Genomic DNA, 25,276 nt, shown 5'->3' with positions numbered 1-25,276 from the left:
AAATGAAGCTCGTGCAACCAGTTCTAATCTTGGCAAGAGGCCTTTATATCCATCTTCTAGGCCCTTTACTCCTTCACCTAGGTTCATCTCATCTCCCTCTGACCCAAACAAGAGAAGATTTGTTTCTAATGTTCAAGCTAACCGGGGTGGTCAATCTTCAGCTTTTAATGATAATAAAGGTACTAGAGACCGACCGTGCTATAATCTCAAGAAACCAAAGACACCCCGGTAAATGCTTCGTTGATCCTATTATATGCTTTTCTTGTAATAAACCGGGCCACAAGGCCAATGTTTGCCCGGAGAGGAAGGTGACGGCTCCTACTGCTCCTATCGCCCCAGTGAGGCCAGTGAGGCCAGTGAGGCCGAAGGGTCGGATCTTTGTCATGAGCCGAGCGTGGTTTAGGCACACCCCGATATCATTCTTGGTACATTTTCTATTTTTGATGTTCCTTGTTTGGTACTATTTGATACGGGTGCCTCTTTATCTTTTATTTCAATAAAACTCTCCAATAAATTATCACTTGAATCATCACAAGAAGAAAGTACATCTATATCTTTACCCTCTGGGGATGTCTTTTCCTGTTCTAAAATCTATCCGGAAGTTCCTATTTCTATTATGGGATCTATATTTCCAGCAAATCTTTTCCAATTTCCACTTGAAGAATTTGATGTCATTTTGGGCATGGATTGGTTTCATACTTATCATGCTCGATTTGAATGTCGAGATCAGAAAATAATTCTTACAAGCCCTTCAGGTCACCGTGTGTCTTATCAAATGGTTGAAAGACAAACCGGTACTAAACTAATTTCTGCTATGAAGTTTGTCAATGCAATGAAAAAGGGTCATCAAGCCTTTTTGTGTATGGTGACTACTTCTGATTCTTCCTCTCTACCTCTTAAAGAAAACATTCCTGTAGTATGTGAATTTCCCGATGTTTTTCCTGATGAGCTACCGGGAATTCCTCCTGAAAGGGAAGTTGAATTTGCTATTGATCTTATTCCTGGTACCGGCCCTATTGCTAAAGCTCCTTATAGGTGGCACCGTATGAAATGAAAGAGTCAAGACTCACCGGATGATTTGATTGCCAAAGGTTTTATTCAACCTAGCTTTTCACCTTGGGGTGCTCCTGTTCTCTTTGTAAGAAAGAAGGATGGATCTATGCGATTATGCATAGATTATCGTGAACTTAACCGAGTTACTATCAAGAATAAATATCCTCTTCCTAGAATTGATGATCTTTTCGACCATCTCCGAGGTGTTTCTACTTTTTCTAAAATTGATCTTCGTTCGGGCTATCATCAAATTCCAGTCCGAGAAGCTGATGTTCTTAAAACCGCCTTCAGTACGAGATATGGTCATTTCGAGTTTACATGATGCCATTCGGTTTGACCAATGCTCCAAAGCCAGTATTCATGGATCAGATGAACCGTACTTTCAGAGAACACCTTGACAAATGCGTTGTGGTGTTCATTGATGACATCTTGATCTATTCTAAATCTGAAGAAGAACATGTCCAACACCTTCGTGTTATTTTAGAGATTTTGCGCCGTGAAAAATGGTATGCTAAATTCTCTAAATGTGAATTCTGGTTACCTAAAGTGACCTTCCTTGGGCATGTCATTTCAAAAGAGGGCGTTATGGTAGATCCTGCCAAGATTGAAGCCGTTGTTGATTGGAAAAGTCCAACCAATGTTTAAAACCCCCGTAGTTTCCTTGGCTTGGCGGGTTACTATCGACGATTTGTGAAGGATTTTTCAAAGATTGCTAGGCCGATGACTGACTCATTTGTTGAAGAAAGAGTCTAAATTTGTGTGGTCTGAAGAATGTGAAAATGCCTTCCAGGAATTGAAAAAGAGGTTGACTACCGCTCCGGTGTTGACCTTACCTGAAGAAGGAGTGGACTTTGATGTATCTTTGTGATGCTTCTAAGCATGGTATAGGTTGTGTCTTGATGCAAAAAGGGAAAGTCATTGCTTATGCCTCTCGACAACTTAGAGTTCATGAAGTTAACTACCCGACTCATGATCTTGAATTAGCTGCGGTAGTACATGCTTTGAAGATTTGGAGACACTACCTCATTGGAGTCCATTGCAACATCTACACCGACCACAAGAGCCTGAAATATCTCTTTACCCAAAAAGAGCTGAACATGAGACAAAGAAGATGGTTCGAATTGGTGAATGACTATGATGCCAATCTAATTTATCATGAAGGAAAAGCTAATGTGGTGGCTGATGCTCTTAGCGAGAAAATCTGTCATTCTTTGAATTCTTTTCGGGACTTACCTCCTGAACTTGCTTTAGAACTTCAAAAACTAGGAGTAAGCCTTGTAAAAAGGGGCTCTCATCATCTTGATGCCATGTCACCAACCCGACTTCCACCGTGAGATCCGTACTTGCCTTCCTAATGATCCTACTTTCATATCCATTCGAGCTAAAATTCAACTTGGGCAAGCTAAGGATTGTAAGATTGATAATGATGGGTATCTTCGTTATCATGGTAGAATCTATGTTCCGAGTGCAAAATGATTTGAGAAAAGAATTCTTGATGAAGCACACCTCTCTCCTTACTCCATTCATCCTGGAGGTACCAAAATGTACAAAGATTTGAGATTGCAATTCTGGTGGCCTAGGATGAAAATTGAAGTTGTGGAGTATGTCAGTAAATGCCTCACCTGTCAGAAAGTAAAAATAGAGCATCAAAAGCCCGGGGGTTTGCTTCAACCCTTGGATGTTCCCCTTTGGAAATGGGAGTCTATATCCATGGATTTTGTAATGGCTTTACCCAGGACTTCCACTGGGAAGAATGCTGTTTGGGTGGTTGTGGACCGATTGACTAAGTGTGCTCGGTTTATTCCCATTAGAGAGACCTGGGGTTTAGAAGTTCTAGCTGGTGCCTATGTGAATGAAGTAGTACGCTATCATGGGGTTCCTAAAGATATAGTTTCAGATCGAGATCCTCGATTTTGTTCTCGTTCCTGGACTGCATTACAGGAGGCCTTGGGTAGTAAACTGTTGATGAGCACTGCTTTTCACGCTGCCACTGATGGTCAAACTGAGAGAACAATTCAAACTTTAGAGGATCTTCTTCGTGCCTGTGCCTTAGATTTCCAAACTTCTTGGGAGAAATGTTTACCTTCGGTTGAATTCTCTTACAACAACAGCTATCAAGCCTCCATTAAAATGGCACCATATGAAGCTCTGTATGGTAGAAAATGCCGTACTCCTGTATGTTGGGATCAAACCCAAAATGTTCCAATGTTAGGACCTGATTTGGTGACCGAGTCCATTGAACAAGTTAAGATCATTCGGGAGCGGATGAAAGCCGCTCAGGACCGTCAAAAATCATATGCTAATGTCCGTCGTCGACCACTTTCCTTTGAGGTTGATGATCAAGTATTCCTTAAAGTGTCACCTATGAAAGGGGTGAAACGGTTTGGCGTTAAAGGGAAGCTGAGCCCTAAATATATTGGACCTTTTCAGGTGATTGAAAAGATTGGTCCAGCTGCTTACCGTTTAGAATTGCCCCCAAATCTGAGCAAGGTTCACAATGTCTTCCATGTTTCTCTATTGAGGAAGTACATTAGTGACCCTAGCCATATAATCCAAGAAGAAATTCTTGAATTGGAGCCTAACTTGGTGGTTGAAAAAAGGCCAATTCGGATTCTTGAAAAAGCCAACAAGCAACTTAGGAGCAAAGTTGTACCTCTAGTCCGAATTCTTTGGCGTTGCGGAAATGTCGAAGAAGAGACTTGGGAGACTGAAGCTTCTATGTTAGCTAAATATCCTGAATTATTCTCGTAAGGTATTCCTTTTCTTACTCTTTTCCCGAGTTACTAAGCCTTATTTAATCATAATTAGTAAAGATATTATTCTTATTATAGAGTTTTAAACTAAAAGTTTGAAAATGCTTTTATGATTTTCAATGGTTTTAACATTAGTGAATGTTAAATCTCGTTGTTGGAGACGTCCCAATAATGGGTTTTCTCATTTATTGGTGTAGAAATATTTTTATATCTTGATATGAATATGGATGTTCTTGTCTGATCAACAAGAGTATCACCGTTTCATTGAAAAGATACCTATATTTTCTAATAACTATAATTTCTCCTTCTAAGTTTCGAGGACGAAACTTTTTAAAAGGAGGGGTGATTGTAACGCCCCGTAATTTCGGACCGTTAATATATTTCGGAAATAATTTATTAATCAAATAAAAGTTGATATTTAAGTATTTAAAGTAAAAATAATTCAAAGAAATATAATTTTATTATATTTTGAAGAAAAGTATTTATTTTGATAGTTTCGAGATGTTTAAAAATAGTTTAAACCGTGTAAAACTTTTTATTTCGAAATAAGGGCGTATCGGGGGGAAAATAACAATTCTTTTGAACATTGGGTAAACGAATTTGGAAATGGGTAGTATAAATATTCAATTTTCTTGTAATCTCGTGTTTAAAAACTTTGGTCTTGTCGGAATTTGCATTTGACTTACGGTTTTAATTATTATCGAAACGAGTCAAAGCCGACTCGAAAAATCCCGACTCAAACCCAACTCCCTCCTTTCCTTTCTCCCTTTCCCGCGGACCACACCCCCCTTCCTTTCTTTTTTTTCTGATTTTTCCTCTATCTTCTTCTTCTACCTTCCAAAAACATTCAAAACACCATTTCATATACATTTCAAGCCAAAATCGACATAATTTCTTCGTTTCTACTCGGATTCTCGCATAATTTATATTTTCGGAATCCTCTCGTCGCGATCTACAACCTTGTATGTTTTAATTTCAGTTTTCTTGAAGTTGTTTTAAGACGAATTTTCGGTATTTTCGGTATTTATGTACTTATTATGGTGTTTTTATTGTTTAATTAGGTGAAGATTTGGAAGACGAGTTTGGGGACTCGTATATTGTCGAGGATAGCGGCTAGTTGTTGTTAGGGTTTGGGTTTAAGGTGCTAATTGCTCATTTTCTAGCTTAAGGTAACATATTTCGAGTTACTCGACGAAAGATCGTCACATGCTTTGTTGTTTTTGTATGTTTTGTGATTTTTGTTTGAGTAATAATTTTCACATGATTAAATTTGATGCATGCATGTTTAATCCATGTATTTTTGTTAGTTTTAGTTAACAAGTTAGTATTGGGAACGATTAATTATGTTTCAGACGGTCTTATAATGAATAAAAATGGAAAAAAAGAGGAGTAATGGTGGCGGCGGCGGCCCGGCAGCAGCCCGGCAGGCCCACGGCTGGCCCATGGCTGGCCCGGGTCGGCCCGTTGCTTGTTTCGCGGTTTTCCATGCATTGTTCGTTTTATTCTCGCCTTCTATTAGCTAGTTTAGTCGATAAAGACATGAGTATTGTCCCGTTCTAATTATGATTTACTTCATAATTAGTTAGTTGATTGATTAAAATATTCCGAGTAGTGTTTAGGGGTTTAACTTTGTTGTATTGGATTATGGTGTTTATCACAAAATGAAGAATGACACAAAAGTTAAAAATGGTGGAATCTTTTGTAAATGAGAGTGTCAACTAATATATTAAAGGATAATAAGTGGAATATGCACCTATTTTAGCTTTTGTCACGATGATAAATAATGTTAGGATAGTTTATAAATTGAAATTGTAATTAATAGGCTCAGAATGAATTTTATAGCAATAATTGTAATGATTTGATGATTGTCCGAAAACGAGCCTTAATCCCTTTGATGATTCGATGTCGATCAATTGAGTGATTGGTCACCGCAATTTGACCCGCACTGTCCGCAGGTCAGGGGTTGCGGGTAAAAATTCGGTTGGATGAAATTTTAAATGAATTGGATAATCGGCCTTTTTCTTGTTTTAGGCCATTTATTATATCTTTATTCCACATGTGTAGTTAGTTGAATTTAAGTAGCTTCTTATATTGTAGAAACGGCCCTAGATTCCCCTAAAGCCTTTAACATGGTTAATATTGTTAGAATTGGAAATTAGTATTGAATACTTATTGAGGATATTGTTGGATTGTTTGTTGATTAGACATTTATATAGCCTTTCACATGATAGAATGTTAGAATTTATGTTGGTAAGTTGGACTTTTTGCCCTCTTATGGTTAAGTGGGTGTCTTACTTGACTTGTGTGGTGAGTCTTGTGTGGTGTGGGCTAAAGTATTCAAGCTGGGACTAGCTGGGACTAGGTCCTAGGTGAGTATTTCGGCCTTCATCATAGATAGGTCTTTATAGTCTTTGACGAGTATATGTTCACTGCTTGATAGCCTTTGTGTTCCTGACTAGTGGATTTATATCCAAGTTGGGGCATGACCTCAGTTACTTATTTTGATAGTAAGTGGTCAACTTAAGTACTAGCCAACCCTTTGGTGGACTCCTTAGGGTACTCACTTTGTTTTAGAAAAATTGTGGGTCTTGGGTGCGGTGGTGTGTATCCGCATGTCTAGGTCTCTTGTGATTTTAGGCTAGGGTTGTGTTGTCTCTTGACCATGTTTTATTAATATTAACCGCTGAGCCAAGATACCGGTTCGATTACCTTCCCTACCTCGTGGTATAGACTCGAGTTACAAAGTGACTATTGACGGGACTAAGAACTTATGCCTGTCTTTGATATATTGCCCTTTCTTGTTTGATGATTCTATGAATCATAGAAGGTGAGATGCAAGCCGGCTATGGTTGATAGAGTTTGGATTACTATTTGTTATATGATTCACATGATAGTTTAGTTTGGTCAGTTTAGGGGTCATAGGTTAGATTACATGATAATTACATTGTTTATCATATTGTTTACATGTTACATTACATGTTACATTAATTTTGACGATTCGTGGCTGGGAGGACTCGAAGTTACTCCCCACTGAATTGTGGCTTTCGTGTTTGTATAAAATGCGATTGACAGGTTGTTGATGCTTTGTTGGGGTCACAGACGAGCTAGTGAGCATAAGGAACCTTGGACCTAGTTTTGGCTATTCTTATAGTAAACCTTTTAACTTTTGGTTTTGTATATAATTTGAAGGGACATATGTCTCCCTTTTCTATTTTTGGTTTGTATCATTCTATTTTCTTATTTAGCTATGGCATGTAAAGTAGTTCATTAGCATTGCAGGTTTTGGCACCCGCTTCTGGAAATGTTGGAAATGTTGTGATTGGTTTAGAAAATTTTTTGAAATTACAGGTTTTTGGCTAGTTGAACCAATTACAAACATATCCTACCAGTTTTTCTGTAGAATTTACGTAATTAATTAAGGCCAGATTTAAGGGTGTCACATTTTATCCGCACGACAAGCCAACGCAGCATTCCTGACAAAACTAGGCTGGTGGGTCCTATCCGAGCTGGCTAGCTTATGGTCTCGGGTTTTGCGAGCCAAGCACTGTAACAATCGTTGTGACATCGACATTTTCCAAGCCAAGCAGAACATGTCTAATGTATGGGCAGGTATATCGTCACAGGCCAAGACTATTGTTCGAGGTACTGCAACCACGGTTGGAAACGGACGGAAAACACTCTTTTGGGATCATGCGTGGGTCGATGGTATTTGTTTAGCTGATCATAATATCGCCCCCATACCAGAGGCCTTACTAAGCGCGTCAGTCAGTGATATGTGGTGTCCTAATACAGGGTGGAAGTGGGAGCTCTTTTCGGATTTGGTACCGCAGGAAATCCTCTTGAAAATCGCTTCCATCTCGCTTTTTAACGATCCTCATATGGAGGACTCATTTTATTGGATTGGCAATTCAACAGGAAAATTCACCATAAAATCAGCTTTGGGTTTCCTAAAAGGAGATGATACTTCGACCATACCTGAGCCCATTATTTGGCGTACAATCTGGCGATTACCCATTCAACAACGAGTCCGTATGTTCTTGTGGCTTGCGGCTCATGAAAGACTTATGGTGAATGTGAATCGAGTAAAGCGAAATATGGGAGATAATCCCTTATGCCCTAGGTGCGAGGAGGTAGAAGAAACTACTGACCATTTGCTGCGTGCGTGCTCTGTCTCACGACAAATATGGGAGCTTATGGGTATTGACAATTCCAATCTTTCCTTTTATAATTCATCATTCTCAGAATGGATTTCGAGATGCGCTAGCAACGATGTTCTAACCACGGTACCGAATTGGCCGATTTGTTTTGCCCTCACTTGTTGGTGGATATGGAAATGGAGGAATAATATCGTTTTTGGTCGCGAAGCTGATAATCCTACTCAGCCTCGGGCATTTATCCATCAACAAATTGACGCTACAAAGAAAGCTTTCGATCAATTCGACATCCTGACCCCCAAGCCTCATCCAGTCAATACGGAGGTATTTATCCGCCGGCTCCCACCCCCACACAATTGGACTCTTTTAAACACAGATGGCGCCTCTAAGGGCAACCCAGGACCGGCCGGGAGTGGAGGAATTTTTCGAGACGAAACAGGTAACTTCATCACGGCCTATTTCTTTTCCTGTGGTAAATGTACCTCAATGAAGGCCGAACTTCTCGCCCTTCTTGCTGGATTACAGAAGGCGAGGTTGATGCAAATTACGAGACTTATTATCAACATGGATAACTCACCTTGCGTGGAGCTCATCAACGAGAACCAGCTCGTTAGCAATAGTCTCAAGTTTATAGCTCGAAAATGTCAGGATTTGATACGCGAAGACGGTTGGATAGTCAAGCTTGAGCATAATTATAGAGAGGCGAATAGGGCCGCCGACTACTTAGCTAATCAAGGCGTTTATTCGAGCACGACTAATACTTTTATAGACAATCCGTCTGATGAGCCTAGATCCATCCTTAGGGAGGATATTTTTGGGGTTGCTATACCCCGTGTAATAGCTAGTAGTTAAAACTCGGGGCTTTGCCCCTCATTCGTACCAAAAAAAAAAAACAAGTGCAAAATATACGTGTATGTATGTATGTATATGTATGTATCTAGTTATGTTCGTAAATATACGTGTATGTATGTATGTATATGTATGTATGATGCTCCGAACTCAAGTATGTCGTCCTCTATTTATAGCTTTACTAAGCGGCCTTATCGCGACATGGTCGCCACAATGCCAGTCCTTTGCACGCCTACAGCTAATCTCAATTTGATTTTAAAACTGTGATGATGAATAATGCACCTATATGATTAGGAAGACGACGTTAAACATGTTTACGACATTGCATCCCGTTATGGTAATTTAAATAACGAGCAACAAAAGAAAATCATTTCAGATCAATCGAATTGTTACGACCATTCTTGATCTATTCTAATAACGTTTTTTATTTCATGTTTGGACTCCCTGATTACCGTAGCGCATCACCAAGTAAAATAACTCGCAACTCCCTTGTTGCATTGGTTTATAGACGATCTTATAGTAAGACGATGCTAATAAAGAACGGCTCAATATAAGATCATATACTCGCATTATACAATTATACACCTTTTTCGACTATTTGATAACCAACGTATTAAAAATTAAAAAATACGTATATTAGTTCAAATCATAAAATAACAAATTATCAAATAATACAAAACTTAATTACTCCATATTACGGAGTATTGTTGTTCGAAATCGGGCCTACGGTGATGGCTGGTAAGTGGTAAGTAAGACTGTGCTATACAACATTTTTTGTGATCGGTAAAATATCATGTGAATAATAATAGGACACAAAATAGTAAATACTCTTCACCGTTGTGAATTTATTCAACGAAAATAAAAATAAAAAATGTATATCAGCGTTCAGCCGAAAACAATATTATCGATCCAGTTAGTCTTGCTGAAGACGGGTCGGAGCAAGTGACGAGTAATGCCACTCACAAAACGAATAGGGGGACAAAGGTGGGGCACCCCACTGTATCTTCCTCTCTCTCTATTTGGGTCATTAGTGAGAGGAAATGGTATCCGTCACTCCAAAGTGACGGATACGTACCGTCTTCAATGAGATTTTGTGTTATCGATAAGATCTTATGAGCTCAACCCCTTTCCTAGTATACAGAAGCAAGTACTCGGAATTATAGATAAGATAAAAGAGTTCAACCCCTATTCGATACACAAATTGATAAGGTCATACGATTGATGAGCTCAACCCCTTTCATCGCATAAGTACGTACACGAGACTTATATTTAGGGGTATTTGGTAAATAGCGGATTGGTAAATATTCAGCATATTTAGGGCTTTTAGCAGCATATTTGACTCATCAATCTACTAATTTGAGTGTTTGGCCCTATTTGATACTTAGCAGATTATAATTAGTAGAAGCAGATTACAAATGACAGATTTGATTGACATGTTTGACTAATATATTACAATTAGCGGGTTTTAGGTTAATAGATTGTTGTATACATGTGTAAATTATAGATAGATTCATTTTTTACAATCTACTGAAGTGAATATGCTGGGGAGAGCAGCATATTGGCGCTGTTTGGTAAACGGCATATTGGCCAATATTTAGCATATTCAAGGGTTTTAGCATGTTTGACCAATCAATATGCTAATTTTAGTGTTTGGTAAACAACATATTGAAACAACATATTTAGGGTCAATATCTTTGTTTTACAATATCTTTGCTTACCAAAGATATTGGTTAGCATATTGTAAAATAGGAAATTTTTCTCCATTTTACAAAGAAAACTAACAATCTACTAATCGTAATCTACCAATTACCAAACACTCAAATTAATTCTGCTAATTATAATATGCTAGTCAAACCTTCGATAAAATCAAATCATTTATAATGCTTTTTTGCAATCAACTTATCTTTGAAATTAATCATTGTTTACCAAACAGGCCTATTGTAAAATAGTAGATTCGACCCTAATCTACTATTTTAATATGTTGTTTACCAAACACACCAAATAGCATATTGATTGGTTTTTTTTTTTTTTTGGGAGCATATTGATTGGTTAAATATGCTAAAAGCCTCAAATATGCTGATTTTTTTTGCAATCTACTGTTTACCAAACACCCCCTACGTGTTTGGTAAACAACATATTAAAATAGTAGATTAGGGTCGAATCTACTATTTTACAATATGCTGCTCCCCCCAGCATATTCTAATGGTAGATTAGGAAAAAAGCATGTTCACCTTTTTACCCCTTAAAAAATATTGACCCTTCCTTTGTTATAGAATAATTAATTTAGTCAATAATTTATTTATGTCCTTATTTGTCATTTTACAAAGCATTAAGATAATCTGCTGATTCAAGTATGCTAAATACCAAACACCTCTATCAAAATCTGCTAATTGAATATGCTAGTCAAACCTGTTAACAAATTCTGCTAATTATAATCTGCTTTCACAATCTGCTTCTGCCAATATTAATCCGCTGTTTACCAAACAGAGCCGTAATTTAGTAGATTGTAGAGTCAAACATGCTAAAACCTTAAATATGCTGAAATTTTATCATTCTCCTCTTTACCCAACACATATTTAAATAAGTAGTAGATTGAAAATTTCTTATGTTGCTCCCCCAGCATATGCCGCTCTTTTCAATATGCTGCTATTTACACATATATACAATCTACTCTTTTTTAATATGTTGCCCAATATATGCTTCACCAATCTACTCTTTTTCAATATGCTGCTCCCCCATTATATTCAAATATTCGGCTAATTGAAATATTCTAGTAAAACATATCAATATAATTGTCATTTATAATCTACTTCTGCTAATATTAATTTGTTGAATACAAAACAGGGTCTAAATATTTTTACATGACCAATCGATCACCACTTGTATTTCAACACATTATGATTGATTGACTTCCTTAATTTTTTTACCAATGAACCATAAATTTATAAATTAAGCCGATAGAGTATGTATACAACGACAATAACAAATACTCGGTCAAAGAAAATGCTCAAATAAATCCAAAGAAACATATATTTTGATACATAAGAAAATTCATAACCACAAACAATCAAATTACAGGTGCAAAATGATAAAAATAAAATAAAAATAAGAATATTGTTGTAATACCGGGAAAGGAAAATCCAGATTATGAATGATTAACAATACCCTTTATCCCAAAGATATGATAACCTTTAATTAACTAGTTGTTGCACCGCGCCCTATCGGGCGCGGTGCCCCAATTTGGTGAAATGCTATGTGGAAGTAACTCGGAAGTATAGCAACAGAACGGGGCATGGTTTTCATGGATGATTTTGAGTAAAACGTTGTAGTGTTTCACATACCTTGAACTTGTATTGTATTTCACATAATTAAAAGGCATTGAATGAAATAGATATAAGATAGTTACATTTGGCTCTTCTAAACAACTAATACTATTTGTTCTAGAATGTAGGGTAAATACATAGCAACATAGACCACAACCTATAATATATAGAAATGCTCCGTAAGAGTTTGCGAAACTATTCCCGTGAACGCTACTCGTAAGATGTAAATGATATGAGTACGTTAACAAATTAGAGATACTGGATATTCATCTTCTAATTCTCATTCTCGTTCTCATTATCTTTCTCTTTCTTTTCTTCATGTCCTTTGCTATTTCCATTTTTCTTTACCTGGCAGGTTGTGGGTTGTCAACAAATAACGATAATCATTAACTGGAACAAAATACTAACAAAGATCATAAAATCGTAGAAATGCCCTAATAATTGCATATTTTACCTCACCGGACGAGTCCATACTACTCAATAACTCGCTCATTATCATTTTGACAATGATTAAAAAGCCAAAATATAAACCTATGTAATATGTATAGTAGCCTAATTACTAACAACTGACATGTTTAGAATAACAAGCAGGTAAGTTAGGAGTTAAGCCTAAGTGCCTAGCGCTCTCTACTTTCCTGCCTTCCTCCCACCTTTCGACGCATCTTCCTCTCACATCCTCCCTCTCAATTCCCACTATACAACACAACACAACAAAACAATTGAATTTTGGTCAAATCAGTTGCGTTTTGGGAAGAAGCTGAAAAACGATTAATCTGTAATCAATAAGCATATAACATAAACTGCCAAGACAACTAACTCTTTCCGTAAAAGGCATTTGATAGTACGCACATTAATGCAAATCCCAAATGGGCAACAGGAAATACTACTTACCTAAGAGAGTCGTTCCTCTTGAAACAACCCACGTGAACTCTAGCTTAGATAAGGATCAACTTCAACAGCCCATTTGCAGTTGACGTGCGGCCATCGCTAAGGCAACCAATAATGTAGGTCAATAACATGGCATATCTGGTTCCAGGCTTCGGCGACCAGCAAACCCTGCAAGCCACATACAAATGTCGTTTACATTTATGAATCCAGTTAGCGAATAGTTTCTAACATAATAAAAGAGTCATCTTATAATGATCTTTGAAAGTGAAGTCATTTTCTTTAATTTCCTTAAGGGGGCGTCCTTCCCTTCACTAATTTTCAACTTTGGAAGATGACTAAAATCACTAAATTATAAGTGTCTTCCTATGGTCGATTGAATTACAAATGGAAATGCAGACCTCTCCCATGCAGTATATCAGCCGAATTAGGCTCTAACGCAAATGCCTCAGTCACGTTATTAATTATCTGGATCACAAATTTAGTTTTGCTAGAATGGTCACTGCCTGTGTCCATGTTTTTGAAAGACTACTCAATAAGGTCATTTATGGGTTCGCTACTCAATAAGCTCATTGAAGTGAACCGATGAGGCAAAGTTAGATCTTAATTTAAATTACTAAGATCTCTGTTATATTTTAATCTATTAAGTTGTCGTTGCTAATGTATTGTTGTTTGGCAGGAAATTGTAATGTATTTGTGAAACGTACCGAGTGTTTCATTTTGAAAATGTTTGAGGCCTGCATGCGTAAAATCCTCTCTGCATTAGTAGTGAATGCTGTGATTGGCAACTTTCATGTGCCATCAATAACTTCACAGTTGAATGTCACCCTGTATTTCAAGAATTTTTAATAGGTAAGTTGTCTCAAGAGTGTAATAACTTGACAGTAATTCTTAATTATGCAGACAATTCATTTAAATGTGTTGAGGAAGGTATATGATGTGAATTTTAAGTTCATATATTTTGATACCTTTTTGCAGTTCAAGGTGTTGTTTTACCTGGGAGATGAAATAACATTGTCTGTATCACAGGCATCCAACGTGGACATTGAATCGGTTGGACTTGTTCTTCACTTCTCTTCACAGGTTTTGATAGGAGCGTTAGAAATTTCATAGACACCATTGTATACCAAAGCATCCTTGTATACCTCTATCTGACCAACCAAAAAGTGACCCATGTTTCTGGGATGAAGGGAGTATAATCAACCATTGTAAGTAAACAAGAAGACAACTTTAAACGTACAGTGAGGTTGAAGCTCTTTTTCATTTAACTTTGCTCTAGAAGGCCAAGTTGACCTTTCCTCAACGAGACCCATCGAGGGCTGCGAGTACCTGATATGCATGTTTGGAGGGTCCATAATATGGAGATTGAATATCTAAACCTTTGCTGCATACAACAGGCATAGTAACAGGTTTCCTGAAACATAAGGTAGCCAGCCAGCTATGAGTCTATGACATACCCACAAACTACAAATTTAATGCTCTCATCTTCATAAGAAAGAGACCAAGCAAATAATTGACCTAGAAAAATAGCAACCTCTTTTGGCAGTCTTCTTCCAAAGAACTGTTTCTTCCTGTTGTGACAACAACCCCCAACAAAGGCTCTAAGCGAAACTATTGACAAGGTTCCATCTCTTCTGGTTTCCTTTGTTATGAACATTAGTAATAGGAGAAGTCCAGACAAAATATCCACCTGGTCTTAAGACTCTATCAACTTCAATCAAGTACAAGCCATCTGTAAGATATGAATATTTCAATATGAATCTAATTTTTGAATTTCCGTAACAATGATAGTACATCAGAACATTTATCTGAACACCTTTAACATAATCAAAGACTAATTTGGTGCTCAAATTAGGAACTGTAGCATAGTACTTGTAACAAACGATAATTTTAATAATCTCCAAATGTCAAATCCTCAATAACCAATATTTTCTTTTCATATGACCCAGAAACCTAATATCCACCAAGTGTTTTGGTGCCATATACTTGCTTACTGAAAATTAATGATATTGCACTGCTTCACTTTCAGCATATAACGTCTGACTGCAGAAAATCTAACTTATCAAGTGTTGATACGTGGTATTGATGAACTCATGTATCCCCGTTTTCTGAAACAGTTCAGACTTCTTTAACTACGTCATCTGGTTTATTCTATAATTCGTTTCACTCTGACACAAAAACGCTCTTTCACGTCTAATGGAAGAACTAAGCATTTTTTATTGGAAAAGTATTTTGATTGTGAATCTCAGGAAGAAAGTTATAAACAGCTTCATAAGCTCTCTTGTAACACCCCCATTTATTTAAAGGCCTGGACTAGGACTCCTCAGATAAAGAAGGGTGTTACTATCTCGGAAACCCGAGGCAGTAGATAACAAAGGAAAAATAAACAGTACTTTAAATTGAAAGTTATAAATGTTTACAACTCAAATGGAACATGTCTCAAAATCGAAAATAAAGTCGATAGCTAAACCGAAATAAAAGTGGGCTAGCTCTAAGTCGGGTGATCCATGCTCTCTCCCCTGCCCGGCTCCATAAGTCTCAACAACTTTGTCAATCTGCTCCCCCAAGAAATGGATCATCACAGGTGTACACGAATACACAGGGTCAACCGCGAGGTTGAGTAGGTAATACGATATAATAAAGAATGCAATGATATGATACTCCAATCCCAACTCCATCACACACATCCCCGGAACGCCCAGCCATACCGATCCCCGTCAGACTATACAAATCGACCGTCGTCGATATTCCAGCTCGTAGCTGAAGGCACCAGGGCAAGTCCTGCAGAACCCGCCTGGGCCTTAATCACGATAATCTCATCTCCTCCAACTCCAACTCCAATGCATAAGAAATGTATAAAACGTATGAAACAATAATGCTCAACGAGATAAATAAGATAAACAGATATGTCATATAAACACCGAACATGCCAACTCTTTTTAATCGTAAGAACTCAATCAGTGTATTCCCCTACCTCAGTACTGCAGTCAAATGGACAGATGCTCAATAATATTCCACAACAAATTCGCCCTCTGAAAGATAAATAAATGATAAATGATTACTTAACTATTCCCGTTCCCAAAATAGAAGGTTACTAAATGGAAACTTCCCCGATATAGCAGTTTTCCATTTTAACCAACCCGACTTAAAACCCGTCTCTAATTATTTAAATAACTCGGGAATTAAATTAAATAACTAATACGATAAATAAAAGATTAAACGGATTATACGATTAAGAAAACCGAAACAAACATTGAACAAACCAAACAACCCGACTCCCACAACCCGTGACTTCACACTCGCCCAAACCCCTCACGCGCCGCCTGAACCACCACGACAACCACCAGGCCCGTTCCCCAGTTCGACCCAACCGCCGACAACCGACCCCAACCTGGTCGACTGCCGCCGGCGAGTCGAACCAGGGCTGCCAACAGCCCTGACACACCGCCTAGCAGGGGTTGCCGCCACTATCAGCCTCCCCTTGCAACCCTATAGCCACCACCATCATCAACATCATCCTATGCTACCACCACCACTCTGCTCGCCGTCACTCAACGCACACAGACGCCGTGGCGCCGCCATTTCGACCTCCCCCGAGTCCACGGTGGCACCACCCCAATTCTAATCGTCTAAACCCGCCTGAAAATCCCTGTTTAAACCCGTTTGATTGTCCCTGTCGATAACGCCTCTCACCGCCAATCCCACCGCCTAAAACCTCCCTAACCGCCACCAATAGGGGCGACTCAAACCACCCAATACAAATTCCCCGACACCAACCACCATTATCACCTCCCTGTGACACACGATGACAACAACCACAACCCGACAAACGACAAAAAAGAAAAGAAAAGGGTGACTGCTTACCTAAACTGCCACGTAAACGACCACTAAGGCCGCCTCAAAGCGTCGACAACCACCCTATGCTCTTCCCTGCTGCGCCGTCACTACCCACGTTCAAACTCTCCCTCTTGATTTGTGTGATTGTGAAAATGTGTGCCGTCGAAGTGAGGGAGGCGGGTGAGAGAGGAGTGTTTTGTAGAGCTAGGGTAAAATTAGGTTAAGGTAGGTTAGACGGTGTCGATGGGTCATGGGTAACGTGATTGGGTAAATGGGTAAGTGTCATGGGTCAGCGTGATTGGTAACTGGGCTATCTAACGTGACTTCGTTCACTTAAACCCGTCTCAACAAATCTATGAATACTCGATCTTACGATATCAACACGATTAAATAGCTTAGCGTAATAAATCGATATAACCCGTCTTAATTAGTCATATAAAATACAGTGTATTACAGTCTTCCCCCCTTAAAATGAACTTCGTCCCGAAGTTCGCTCATCTATCAACCTCCAAGCATCGATGTGGGTACCACAACAGATTTTCTAATGTAGATAACTCCTGGATTTAGGTCAATAAAACAAAATGTTACATTCTACCCTCCTAAAAAGAAAGTTACGTCCCGGAACTTACCTCATGTAAACAGGTGTGGATAGCTTTCCTTTATGGAAAGCTCAGTCTCCCATGTAGCTTCCTCAACATTGTGGTTAGTCCACAAGACTTTCACCAAAGTCATCTCTCCATTCCCGGTCTTCCTCACTTTCCTGTCCAAAATCTCCTTAGGTGTCTCCAGATAGGACAACTGCTCATCCACCTCGATCACCTCGGGACTCAACACATGTGATGGATCGCTCAAGTACCTCCGAATCGAGAAACATGAAAGACATTGTGAACTATGGCTAACGCTGGTGGCAAAGCTAAACGGTATGCCACCTCTCCAACTCTGTCCAATATCTCATAAGGTCCAATGAATTTCTGACTCAGCTTTCCTCGCTTCCCGAATCTCATAACTCCCTTCATCGGCGACACTTTGAGTAGTACCTTCTCTCCCACCTCGAAAGAAATGTCACTCCTCCTAGTGTCGGCATAGCTCTTACGTCGTCACCGGGAAGCTCTCATCTTTTGCCTAATAATGCATGCACTGTTCAACCATCTCTGAATCATCTCGGCCCCAAAACGACAGGCGTCGATCGATCATCCCAACACACAGGACTCCTGCATTTCCTACCATAAAGTGCCTCAAATGGAGCCATCCCAATGCTTGCGTGATAACTGTTGTTGTAAGAAAACTCGATCAACCCCAGTCTGTCTTCCCAAGATCCGCCAAACTCTAGAACACAAGCTCTCAACATATCCTCGAGGGTCTGAATAGTCCTCTCTGTCTGGCCGTCAGTAGCAGGATGAAAAGCGGTGCTCATCTTCAGTTGAGTACCCATCAATGACTGCAATTCTGCGAAACTTGGATAGAAACCGGAATCTCTGTCGAAATGATATCTTTAGGCACACCATGCAACTTTACCACGTCTTGAACATAAGCCTTAGCCAACTCGGCCTTACTCCAAGTATCTTTCATGGGAATAAAGTGAGTGACTTGGTCAACTGTCGACGATCACCCAAATCATGTTGTTACCTCTCTGAGTCCGAGGCAACCCGACGATGAAGTCCATGGATATACTCTCCCACTTCCACTCTGGCACATCTAGCGGTTGAACCTTCCCCTGCGGTCTCTTGTGTTCACCCTTCACTCTCTGGCATGTCAAACATCGAGACACGAACTCAGCAACTTCCTTCTTCATATTAGGCCACCAAAACGTCTTCTTGAGGTCCTTGTATAACTTATCCCCTCCCGGATGTATAGAATAAGGAGTAGCATGTGCCTCGGTAAAATTTTCCTCTTCGATTCCTCATTAGGTCGGCACACACCACCTCTGTCCAAACCTCAAGCTCCCATCTGAATGAATACTTGAATTTAGAGTAAGGTTACTCGCACCTGCTGTTCCACTGCACTGCGCCATTTCGAACTCTAGCATCCTCTTTCTCAGTAACTCTCGAATCTCCTCGTACAACTCTGGCTCAACTGTCATATCTCCAATAGTCTCGCCTCGTCGGATCATGTAAATCCCCATCTTCCTTAGCTCACCTAACATCCTCACCCTGGATCTGGCACTGATCAGGGCATGGATAGACTTCCGACTCAAAGCATCAGCTACGACATTCGCCTTCCCTTCATGATAGAGTAGGTCCATGTCATAGTCACCAATCAACTCGATCCATCTCCTCTGTCTCATGTTCAGCTCCTTCTGAGTATAGATATACTTCAGACTCTTATGGTCAGAAAATACCTTGAAGGTCGCTCCATAGAGATAATGTCGCCACAACTTGAGAGCAAACACTACGACTCCCAACTCCAGGTCATGGGTAGGGTAGTTCTCCTCATAGGTCTTCAATTGTCGAGAAGCGTAAGCGATTACCTTCCCGTTCTGCATCAACACACACCCCAACCCTTTCTTGGAAGCATCAGTATATACTTCGAAGTTATCATTCCCATCTGGCAAAGCAAGGATAGGAGCTGTGGTTAGGCGCTCTTTGAGGGTCAAGAAAGCTTTCTCACAACTCTCATCCCAGACAAACCTGTTCTCTTTCCTCATTAGTGATGTCAAAGGTTTTGCTATCTTCGAAAAATCTTTGACAAACCTCCTGTAGTATCCGGCTAGTCCCAAGAAGCTTCGAATTTCGCCCACATTCTTTGGGCTCTGCCATCTAGTCACAGCCTCGATCTTGCTAGGATCCACTGACACCCCTTCCTTGGAAATCACATGCCCCAGAAAGGCAACTTTCTTCAACCAGAACTCGCACTTACTCAATTTGGCATACAACTGATTCTCTGCCAAGGTTCTCAGTACTATCCTTAGATGCTCCTCGTGCTCTTCCTCATTTTTGGAGTAAACCAGTATGTCATCGATAAACACAACCACGAACTTGTCCAGATAAGGACTGAACACCCGATTCATTAGGTCCATAAACACAGCTGGCGCATTGGTCAATCCGAAGGGCATGACCACGAACTCATAGTGTCCATATCTGGTTCTGAATGCAGTCTTAGGAATATCCTCGTTCTTTATCCTCAGTTGGTGATAACCCGACCTCAGATCAATCTTTGAGAACACTCCAGCTCCACTCAATTGGTCAAACAAATCATCGATCCTTGGCAATGGATAACGGTTCTTGATAGTCACATTATTCAACTCTCGGTAATCCACACACAGCCTCAAACTTCCATCCTTTTTCTTGACAAATAGCACAGGTGCTCCCCAAGGTGAAACACTGGGTCGAATATATCCCTTCTCAGCCAATTCATCCAATTGCTTCTTCAATTCTTCCATCTCTTTCGGTCCCATACGATATGGTGGCTTAGAAATAGGTCCAGCTCCCGGCTTTAGATCAATGGAAAAGTCAACGTCGCGCCTAGGTGGTAGCCCAGGAATCTCTTCCGGGAATACCCCCTCATAGTCTCTCACCACAGGTATCTCAGAAATCCTAGGGGTCTCAGACTCTCTATCCCACATCTGACACAAGATCAACTGGTCTCTCTTCCTCAGACTCGATTTTAGGGTGTTTACAGAAATAAATTTGACTTTGGGTTTGACCATGTATCCCTTGTAGGTTACTCTGACTCCCTTAGGTCCTCTCAGTGATATTTTCTTTTGGTAACAGTCAATGAAAGCTTTGTACTTTCCCAACCAATCCATCCCTAGAATCACCTCGAAACCACCCAATGGGAACTCCATAAGGTCACAGTGAAAGACAACCTCCCCAATCTGAATAGGTACACTAGTATAGATCCTATCACAAGACACAGACTCTCCCGAGGGTACTATAACAGAATCAACGACTCTATCATATGCAGTAAGGTTCAAGGCTCTAACATGCTCCCTAGATATGAATGAATGCGTGGCACCAGAATCGAATAACACGAATGTGGGTTTAGAATTGACAAGAAATGTACCAGTCACGACATGGGCATCCTCCTTTGCTGCTTCCTTTCCCATGGCAAAGAGCTTGCCACTGGACTTAGCTCCAGACTGACTCGATGAAGCGGTAGCGGGTTGCTTGCTCCCCTCGTTCTAGTTCCTCTGGAAGTTACCACCCCCGGGGTTTTTCTTGCTCTGATTCGATTGTTGTTGTAGCTTCCTTGATAATCATTACTTGCCCCAGATCGGGCACCTCCTCCATAGCCAGTGTTAGGAGCACGGTAGTTGTTGTACCACGATCCCGCATTTGTACGAGATCCGTCGTATCCGGATGTAGGTGTCCGGAAACCCCCGACTTGGTTTCTTCCCGAACTTCGCATTCCCACTTCTTGTGTCCCAACTTTCCAGCCATAACAGGTGACCACAGGCGCATTACCTCCACTACTAGCACCTCTCAGAATCGCTTGCTCCGCTTTGATTCCTCATCCCCCCAGGAGCACTATTGGTGGAGTATCCACCGAACTTGCCTGAATTCTGCTTCTTGGCCCCAGTATTATCACTGACATTTTCCGGCTTCCTCTTCTCTGCTTTTCCTTTCTTATCCTCCTTGATTTGCTCGGAGAGCCTCTCAGCAGCACCAGCCCTCAGGTAGATGTCCTGAACGATGGTAGGTGGAGCTGCCGTGAGCCTCTTCTTGATATCCACCGTCAGTCCCCTCTCAAACCTCATAGCCAGCATGGTCTCTTCCCTAGCAAATTCGTCGATGTATGACGCCAACAGTCGGAATTTCCTGTGATAAGTGTCCACTGTCATGTCCTCTGTCATCCGAAATGTATCAAAATCCTCCCTGAGCTTAGCTTTCCTGAACTCTGGCATGAACTGGTCCGTCAGTATCGCTTGGAACTCTAACCAAGACACATAACTCTCCTCGATGTCCCTAGCAACATGTCGGATCTCCGCCTTGTTCCTGATCCACCATTCTCCACCGTGGCCCTAAGATAGTGGGCGCTGGTCCACTGCGCTCCTCCGGGTAAGAAATCAGCTCAAAAAGGTTGGTGAATTCCCGACACCACTCACCCAGCAAGTGAGGTTCCCCTTCCCCAGTGAAGATGGTAGGATTATGCCTCGCCACTGTGGTACTCATCTTAGCAGGATCAATTCTTTTGGCCTTTAGGGCCTCATTCTCGACCGTAGGGCGATCTAACTCTGCCTGGGTGATGTTTACAGCTGTGTCCCTTCTTGGAGGCATGACTATAAGAAATTTTTTTGGAATTAGCTGCAACACAAAATCACATTGGCAACTCTAGCCAATTCTATCACTTCTTACCCTGCTTGTCTACCTAGCATGGCTTAGGGATCATATAACCGCATATCACTAGACATAGCCTTCTAACACAAACTTTATAGAGATATAAGTATGAATCAACTTTAAAACATGCAAAGTATTATGCCACAACCTCCCATCAACTCTTCTATGCAACAAGTAAAATATCAATCAGTTAACACTCAGGCAACGATATATGAATTCATGCTCAACATCATGCAACTTTTTCTACCCTTTTTCTCATATACACTCAGGGTTCCCGGGTCAAACTGAGAGGGCCAATGGTTCGGTGTGAGGGGGCCCCTAACTCATCCCTTACCTTTAGTGTGCTCCTAACAGTTCTATCCCGAGGTTTCATTTAATTTAGACTCTTCCTATGTTCATTGGATTCATTGGTTTAAGCCTGAGGATCGTTCGCTCTGATACCACTTTGTAACACCCCCATTTATTTAAGGGCCTGGACTAGGACTCCTCAGATAAAGAAGGGTGTTACCATCTCGGAAACCCGAGGCGAGATAACAAAGGAAAAATAAACGATTTTAAATTGAAAGTTATAAATGTTTACAACTCAAATGGAACTCAAAACTGAAAATAAAGTCTGATAGCTAAACTGAAATAAAAGTGGGCTAGCTCTAAGTCAGGTGATCCATGCTCTCTCCACTGCCAGCTCCATAAGTCTCAACAACCTGTCAATCTGCTCCCCAGTAAATGGATCATCACAGGTGTACACGAATACACAGGGTCAACCGCGAGGTTGAGTAGGTAATACGATATAATAAAGAATGCAATGATATGATACTCCAATCCCAACTCCATCACACACATCCCCGGAACGCCCAGCCATACCGATCCCCTGCGACTATACAAATCGACCGTCGTCGATATTCCACTAAATGTTTGAAGGCACCGGGCAAGTCTGCGAGAACCCGCTTTGGGCCTTAATCACGATAATCTCATCTCCTCCAACTCCAACTCCAATGCATAAGAAATGTATAAAACGTATGAAACAATAATGCTCAACGAGATAAATAAGATAAACAGATATGTCATATAAACACCGAACATGCCAACTCTTTTTAATCGTAAGAACTCAATCAGTGTATTCCCCTACCTCAGTACTGCAGTCAAATGGACAGATGCTCAATAATATTCCACAACAAATTCGCCCTCTGAAAGATAAATAAATGATAAATGATTACTTAACTATTCCCGTTCCCAAAATAGAAGGTTACTAAAAATAGAAACTTCCTAAAATGGAAAGTTTCCTTAAATGGAAACTTCCTCGATATAGCAGTTTTCCATTTTAACCAACCCGACTCAAAACCCGTATCTAATTATTTAAATAACTCGGGAATTAAATTAAATAAATAATACGATAAATAAAAGATTAAACGGATTATATGATTAAGAAAACCGAAACAAACATTGAACAAACCAAACAACCCGACTCCCACAACCCGTGACTTCACACTCGCCCAAACCCCTCACGCGCCGCCTGAACCACCACGACAACCACCAGGCCCGTTCCCCAGTTCGACCCAACCACCGACAACCGACCCCAACCTGGTCGACTGCCGCCGGCGAGTCGAACCAGGGCTGCCAACAGCCCTTGCACACCACCTAGCAGGGGTTGCCGCCACTATCAGCCTCCCCTTGCAACCCTATAGCCACCACCGTCATCAACATCATCCTATGCTACCACCACCACTCTGCTCGCTGTCACTCAACGCACACAGACGCCGTGGCGCCGCCATTTCGACCTCCCCCGAGTCCACGGTGGCACCACCCCAATTCTAATCGTCTAAACCCGCCTGAAAATCCCTGTTTAAACCCGTTTGATTGTCCCTGTCGATAACGCCTCTCACCGCCAATCCCACCGCCTAAAACCTCCCTAACCGCCACCAATAGGGGCGACTCAAACCACCCAATACAAATTCCCCGACACCAACCACCATTATCACCTCCCTGTGACACACGATGACAACAACCACAACCCGACAAACGACAAAAAAGAAAAGAAAAGGGTGACTGCTTACCTAAACTGCCACGTAAACGACCACTAAGACCGCCTCAAAGCGTCGACAACCACCCTATGCTCTTCCCTGCTGCGCCGTCACTACCCACGTTCAAACTCTCCCTCTTGATTTGTGTGATTGTGAAAATGTGTGCCGTCGAAGTGAGGGAGGCGGGTGAGAGAGGAGTGTTTTGTAGAGCTAGGGTAAAATTAGGTTAAGGTAGGTTAGACGGTGTCGATGGGTCATGGGTAACGTGATTGGGTAAATGGGTAAGTGTCATGGGTCAGCGTGATTGGTAACTGGGCTATCTAACGTGACTTCGTTCACTTAAACCCGTCTCAACAAATCTACGAATACTCGATCTTACGATATCAACACGATTAAATAGCTTAGCCTAATAAATCGATATAACCCGTCTTAATTAGTCATATAAAATACGAAGTATTACATCTCTAGCTCATTCTAACGAACTTTCTCAGTTTGACTTTCCTATTACTGTTCCAAAATAAAACTGCTTTCAGTTAAGCGTTGAACATTTACCATATATAATAACATGTTCATAGCTCATATAGCCTATGCCTCCTAAATATTACTTGAGACAGTATCTACAACGAAGACGACAACAACACTCTAGTGCATATATACCATTAAAACAGCATTAAGCAGAGTCAACTGCACACCACCTGACAGCCCTAGCTCGATGAATCACCATTTCTAAGGCAAGACGCGGGATAAAATAGCATCATCGGAGGTCCAATTACACACAACCTTGTCTCAATGGCGGGCCAGAAACGCTAGCAGTACGAATGCCGTCCATTAAATAACAATAATACCAAACTTTTTTTATCTAAAAGATTCGATTATTTCAAAGTTACTCTACCGCATTACTAATTCGCCCTTCTAAATTTGCAATTTATAATTGATTCTATTCCCAGCGCTAAACAATAACTGGTTCATCATAATTACAGGCATCTGAATTCAATTGAAATTCGGCCGTTTACGCATAATTGAACAAAACATCCACAGAGAATAACCTGATGTCAAAATTCTCAATACACAAACAAACATAGAACAACGAGTCTTACGGTACTCCTCAAGATAAATATAAAAGATAAA

The 25,276-nt window shown here is 40.5% G+C and overlaps 1 protein-coding gene and 1 long non-coding RNA gene across 2 annotated transcripts; both read right to left on the bottom strand.

The window, feature by feature from the left end:
- Positions 1 to 12,739: 12,739 nt before the first annotated feature.
- On the bottom strand, positions 12,740 to 13,502 carry LOC141651981 (uncharacterized). Its single transcript, XR_012546923.1, has 3 exons — positions 13,419 to 13,502; positions 13,024 to 13,188; positions 12,740 to 12,825 (listed from the first exon to the last, which is right to left on the bottom strand). It is a non-coding gene; the product is annotated as an uncharacterized LOC141651981 (long non-coding RNA).
- A 582-nt stretch (positions 13,503 to 14,084) lies between these two features.
- Positions 14,085 to 20,899, bottom strand: LOC141653909 (uncharacterized). The gene is made up of 7 exons (XM_074461776.1): positions 20,115 to 20,899; positions 19,695 to 19,844; positions 19,379 to 19,547; positions 18,789 to 19,150; positions 14,475 to 14,588; positions 14,347 to 14,431; positions 14,085 to 14,168 (listed from the first exon to the last, which is right to left on the bottom strand). Exons 1-7 carry the CDS (start codon positions 20,897 to 20,899, stop codon positions 14,085 to 14,087), a joined length of 1,749 nt encoding a protein of 582 aa, XP_074317877.1.
- Between the last annotated feature and the right edge of the window lie 4,377 nt (positions 20,900 to 25,276).

The sequence above is a fragment of the Silene latifolia genome, chromosome 4 (assembly GCF_048544455.1).
Source record: "Silene latifolia isolate original U9 population chromosome 4, ASM4854445v1, whole genome shotgun sequence".
NCBI lineage: Eukaryota > Viridiplantae > Streptophyta > Magnoliopsida > Caryophyllales > Caryophyllaceae > Silene > Silene latifolia.
The sequence above is the reverse complement of the archived record's forward strand: the minus strand, read 5'-3'. Positions and strand labels throughout refer to the sequence as shown.